At 47.5% G+C, this 5,960-nt stretch overlaps 1 protein-coding gene across 1 annotated transcript; it reads left to right on the top strand.

Annotated features, from left to right (window-relative positions):
• Nucleotides 1-547: 547 nt before the first annotated feature.
• Nucleotides 548-5,570, top strand: ECHDC3 (enoyl-CoA hydratase domain containing 3; the record flags this gene model as incomplete). The annotated part of the gene is made up of 5 exons (XM_079533779.1): nucleotides 548-669; nucleotides 879-1,000; nucleotides 2,783-2,880; nucleotides 4,180-4,380; nucleotides 5,241-5,570. 5 exons carry the CDS (start codon nucleotides 548-550, stop codon nucleotides 5,568-5,570), a joined length of 873 nt encoding a protein of 290 aa, XP_079389905.1.
• Nucleotides 5,571-5,960: the final 390 nt, after the last annotated feature.

Here is a 5,960-nt window from a genome sequence, read left to right as displayed (position 1 = left end):
TTCTCCAAGCTGCACAGCCCCAGCTTTCTCAGCCTGTCCTCATAGGGGAGGTGTTCCATCCCCTGGGTCTGTCACTTCCCACAGGAGAACACAGCTGGAGAAGAGGACTGCACTCCCCATTGCAATGTGCAGACTTGTCCTGGAGAAGAGGCTTTGCTTTTTCCTCTTATGATCTCATATAGCATGGAATAATGCAGTAAAATGTACGTCTCTGAAATCTTCAAACAGAAGACGCAGTGATAAACCTCACATCAAGCTGTACGTTGTAATGCACAAGTCTGTTCCTCAGTGGAACCACATCAGTTATTCGGCCCCTTCCACGCGTGCCATGCCCTTCCTGTGCCGGGGCCCTGCCAGGAGCGGAGCGGACCAGCCGCTCCACGCCCCGATGCAGCCCAGCGCGCCGTAGGCGTTCCGCGCTGCAGGCGCTGCCTCTTGGCTCGACTGCCCGCTCTTCGAGCCCGGAGACGCTGCCGACCGAAGTCCCGCGGCTGCAGAGGCAGCGGCGCCGGGCTAGGGGTCAGCAACGAGCCGCACCTCGGAGGCGATGGCGGCGGCCGCCGCGCTGTGGCGGTTGAGCGGGCCTTCGGCCCGGCCCCTAGCCGCGGCCTGCAGCAGCGCGGCGGGAGGAGCGGCGCTGACGCTGCGGCGGCAGGCGGGGGGCGTGCGGTGAGGCGGCGGGGCGCGGTGCCGCGCGGGGCGCACGGCCCTCACGGGGCGCTCGGAGCGGGGTGAGGGGACGGCGCGGCTCGGGTGGCGGGGGCCGCGGGGAAGGTCCCTCCGTGTCCGTTCTGAGCACCGCGGGCTTCCGAAGGCGGACGCGGCGCGGCAGTGTAGGGGTTCGTCTTTCAACGAGGCGCCCGGCGCTCGCCTTGCAGAAACATTATCCTGAACAACCCCGGGAAGCGGAACGCCCTGTCCCTGTCCATGCTGCAGGCGCTGAAGGAGGACCTCCTGCACGACGTCAAGAGCAAAGAGCTCCGAGTGATCGTCATCTCGGGTATTGCCTCCGTGGGGCGCTGAGCGAGGCGGGTGGCTGCGGGGTTACGGGCGGTGTAGGGCTGAGGGTTGCGCGCAGTTACTGAAAATGGGAGCTGAGGGGACGTGGTTTTCATGCACCCTGCAGGAACCTTTCCTGTTCAGACCACCGTGCTTTGACTTCCGTGTGCTTCATTCCTCCTTCTGGAATATGGCATTGACAGTTGATTGACTTTTGCTTTGTTTTTGTTGATAATTAACACGGGTAAAGAGAAACGCTGTTGAAACACTTGTCTGGATGGTGGTGTGTCCTTCAGGTCGCGGCGCTGTGTTTGCAGAGTCAATAAGCTACATTCTGGTAGCTATCAGACTGAGGACAAACACTTCTGGGCACTGGCTTTCATGCAGAAACAGGCTGAAGAAGCCTCAGCAGACTTCTTAGGGTTGCTGTCAATCTTCAACACAGACTTTGCAGCGGATTCCTCTTCAATGAGGCACAAATGCAGATGTGATTAATTTCCAGATGATGTCGCTGTGATGCAGTGAGCTGAGGGATGCGATCCGCGTGGTTATTGCTAATGCTGTTATAATAATCTGGTCTGTAAGAAATGCATAGATGAGGTGGCATCTTCATAGTTATAGTTGGAAATGTTGCATCCATAAAACTACCTGAGAAGCTCTGAAGGATTAAGATTTAGGAGGGAGTTTTGCACACAGAGAGTGGTGAAGCACTGGAACAAGTTGCCCAAGGAGGCTGTGGATGCCCCATCCCTGCAGGCATTCAAGGCCAGGCTGGACGTGGCTCTGGGCAGCCTGGTCTGGTGGTTGGCAACATAGTAGGGGGTTGAAACTAGATGATCACTGTGGTCCTTTTCAACCCAGACCAATCTATGATTCTGTGATTAAAAAGCTTTAGGTCAGTCTGTTTTTATGGCAGGTATCTTCATAAGAAAGGAAAACTGTTGTAGATACAGTTATCCATAAAGGGTGCTCTGTTCTTAGCTGACACTTGAGGAAAGCAAATCCAAAACATAGATTGACAGATTCCTGCTCTTTTTATACCCAAGCCCTGGAGAAGCTTTTTGGGGTTCCTTAGGTGAATGTTAGCAGTGAAGAAACAAAGGGACTGCCCTCCTGGTTCTCCTCCAGCAAAAGAACCTTTTATTTGATTGTTAGATTAATGCGTGACACAGAAATCTGGATGGCGAGGTGCTGGAAGAGGCTGCCCAGAGAGGTTGTGGATGCCCCGTCCCTGGAGGTGTTCGAAGCCAGGTTGGATGGGGCCCTGGGCAGCCTGGTCTGGTATTAAATGGGGAGGTTGGTGGCCCTGCCTGTGGCAGGGGGGTTGGAGATTCATGATCCTTGAAGTCCCTTCCAACCCAGGTCATTCTGTGATTCATTAATTCTTCATACAGCAAATGGGGAACATTGTGTTTGTTTAATGTGAGAGCAGAGCAGTTTGTTGGCACTCTGGCTGACTGGTTTGTGTTTACCAAGGAGAAGTTCAGTGTGGTGTCTTACCAGAAACTGGGCTCAGAAGTGTAAAGAGCCTTAATTTTAGCAGTTAACCTGAAATGGAGGTAGAACGAGGCCTTTGAAAATGTTTATTGGCATATCAGTTAAATGCTTCATTTGGCAATTCCAGGTCAGTGTGAAACCCAGAAGGAAATATTTAGGAACCGAGTGCAGATCTCCGTCCCCAGCCTCCTTTGTGATGACCATTGATGCTTCTGTACCTTTAATGGGGTATTGACACAACTCTTGGTTTCTTGATTAGTTCAGTCTAATTTTTTATTCTTCACAGCCGAAGGGCCCGTATTTTGTTCTGGTCATGACTTAAAGGAGCTGTCAACCCAAGACGATGTGAAGCTTCATACCCAAGTATTTGAAGTATGTGCAGAGGTAAGCAGATCTTACATGCTACCCTGGTTTGCCTGGTATGAAGAGCAAGTAGTGATGCTGGTTTGTATTACTATCTGATGCTGGTGAAATTGTATTTCTCTTTGTGCAAATTAAAGTGCTAGAATGCCAGCTTGCATTTTTTCTACAACAGGTATCATCACGGCTGTGTTTCAGCTGTTTCCCCACGTATGTAATAACGTTCGCAGTACTGTGTGGTGCAGTATCTGAGAACTCAGCATTCTCTACAGAGGAGTTTGAGACAGCTCAGTGTCACTTCTCCAGAGGCTTCTCAAGCACGTGACCATATGTAGCAGGTGTTTGGGGTTTTTTTCAGAGAAGCATTTGACTTTAAATTTCTATAGATAAAAGGAGCATTTATTTGTTTTCCTGCACGCATGAATGTATTGTTACTCTTTTGTTCCCTGCTTCTCAAGATGAGCTGAAAATTGTTTTTAAACAAAGTGAGACAAAATCTGATGAGGTTCAAAACTGAATGTAGGTAACTTAAGTAACATAAAATTTGCTGAACTTTGTCTGCTGGAGAATTTGAGGTGGCAGATGAAAATTTTTCTTGCTACACTGTGCTAATGATATTTTTTTAAATCCAGATAATGACAGTAGGCAGTTAAATAGCATTTTCTATCTGCAAGTACTGAAATTAGTGGAGTTTGTTGATCTCCACTGTAATTAAGGTGATTCTGAGTTAGAAAAGTTAGACAAATTTGTCTTTCTTAACTTCCGCCATCTAAAGCTGGATAACCCCCTGCCCAGCTTTAGGGAGAGAGATCACCCATCCTAGACAGACATCCAGTCGTGAGATGACTGCATCTGGGTGAAATCAACCCAGGCTCAACACCATGTAGAAACCAGCAATAGGTTCTCCTAAGTCAGTTTTCCATTACAGGGCTGATGAATGTGGGGGTGATGTGTCTCAGATACCACTTTCCACATCCAGGAATACAGGGCCTGCAGTGCAGAGAGATATGCTAGCTTCATGCAGATTTAATTCAAGTGTTTTCAGCTTTGTTTCTTGTGCTTTCCATTTCTATTGGAGTTAGCAGGACTAACTTGTGCTACATAAACACAGCTGAGCAGCTACTGAAACTGCAGTGGTTTTGTGCATTAAGGCACCCCAAATAAAGTCAGTTATGCAGAGAGCTTGTATCTTTGTCTGAACTCAAGTCCATGATGCTGAAAGTATGCACAGTGATATCAGTTCTGTGAAGCAGGTGCAAGTTTTAATACAGCCACTGCTTAACTTTGAGAACTAACTGGTCTCTTATTTTTGTGTGCATGCAGGTTATGACTTTAATCCAGAGACTTCCAGTACCAGTGATTGCCAAAGTGAATGGCCTGGCCACAGCAGCAGGCTGTCAGCTAGTGGCAAGCTGTGACATTGCAGTGGCAAGTGAGAAATCACGCTTTGCTACTCCTGGAGTAAACATTGGATTGTTTTGCTCCACACCAGCTGTGGCCCTGGGCAGATCTCTTCCAAGAAAGGTAAGCTTCTTTCTCAGGTACTCTGTAATTTTGCAGTAAGTAGGATCCAGTGCTCGGAGTTTCAGTTCCATTGCCTTAACTTCATCTTCCTGCAGTATGACATTCAAAATACTTTGTTGCCAAAAACATGCTCGTGCTTTGGACTGAGAAAAAAACAAGATGACCTCTGTTTAGGGAAAGCAGCTTCCCACTGATGTGATTCCAACCAGCAGGAATTCGTATCAGCAACACACCAGCTCAGCAGTCCCTCCCCTTTCCAGCTGTCAGTGCTTTAGACAACGATGTTCTCCCCTGATGAGAAACCTCTGTGAGTTCAGGATACCAATCCCATTGAGCTGTCAGTTCCTGCCAGGCAGTGACATTTCACTGCCAGCATGATCTGCTGGGTTTAGATCAAGTCACTGTAAATAGCACCTGAAACTCTCCTGCACCTTCTTCCTTAGTTATTTCCTACTGCTTGTACTACACGTCTCTCACTGCATAAGCAGTAGTGTGATCTGTAAAGCTTCCATAAATGAGAAAAGAAATGTTGTGATCCACATAGATTCTTGTGGATGGACTCTTGAGATGCAGTAGGACTCTGTGGAGATGTGAGGACAAATGGATGAAAGCTTCACCTTCAAATTTCCTATCTTAAGGCAGATACTTTCAGAAACTCAGCATTAGACTTAGTAAGGGCTCGATTACTTATTATTCTATGCACAGCTTAAAATACTAAGCTGGATTGTTTGACTTTGTGAAGCACCATCCACATTTTTCTCTATTCCTACTGCAGTTACCAGAGATTCTGAGCTTTTGGAGAAGGAGAAAAGCAGTGAGGCAGTTGAATTGACCTAACCTGGTTATCTTTTCTCCATCAGGTGGCATTGGAGATGCTTTTTACGGGTGAGCCTCTTTCTGCCCACGAAGCGTTAATGCACGGCCTTGTCAGCAAGGTGGTACCAGAAGACAAGCTGGAAGAAGAGACCATGAGAATCTCTCACAAGATCTGCGAAAGCAGCAAATCTGTCCTGGCACTGGGGAAAGCCACCTTCTACAGACAGATGGCGCAGGACCTTGATACTGCTTACAAAATAACCTCTCAGGTCATGGTTGATAATTTGACTTTGAGGGATGGGCAGGAAGGTATCGAAGCCTTCATTCAGAAACGCAAGCCTGTCTGGTCACATGCTCAGGACAAGAAGAACTGAATGCTGCTTCTAAGCTAAGCTTAGCTGTGCTTCCATGATTCTTCACACAGTTGCCTTTGGGAAATATATTTCTGTTCTTATTGAAAGTTTGATTTCTTAACATACAATGCCAAAGCCACAATAAATTATTTCTAAGTACATGTAATAAATTTTAAGAAAAATCAGACCAAATGCTTGTTTTTTTTTTTTCAGCAATTAATCTCATCTATGATTTCAGAAGGAACTCCATGCTACAAAAATCAGTTTGATGTGTCCCAGGTGATATATGGAATCGCAGGGACTCAAATCACCCTGTTGAATTACTTGCATTGCTTACTGCACTTGAGCATCCTCGGCATCATGCTAACAGCCATCCTGCTGCCAGGCTTGCCTGTTATTTTGAACTGAAAA

Source organism: Tetrao urogallus, assembly GCF_951394365.1.
Source record: "Tetrao urogallus genome assembly, chromosome: 1".
Classification (NCBI taxonomy): Eukaryota; Metazoa; Chordata; class Aves; order Galliformes; family Phasianidae; genus Tetrao; species Tetrao urogallus.
The sequence above is the reverse complement of the archived record's forward strand: the minus strand, read 5'-3'. Positions and strand labels throughout refer to the sequence as shown.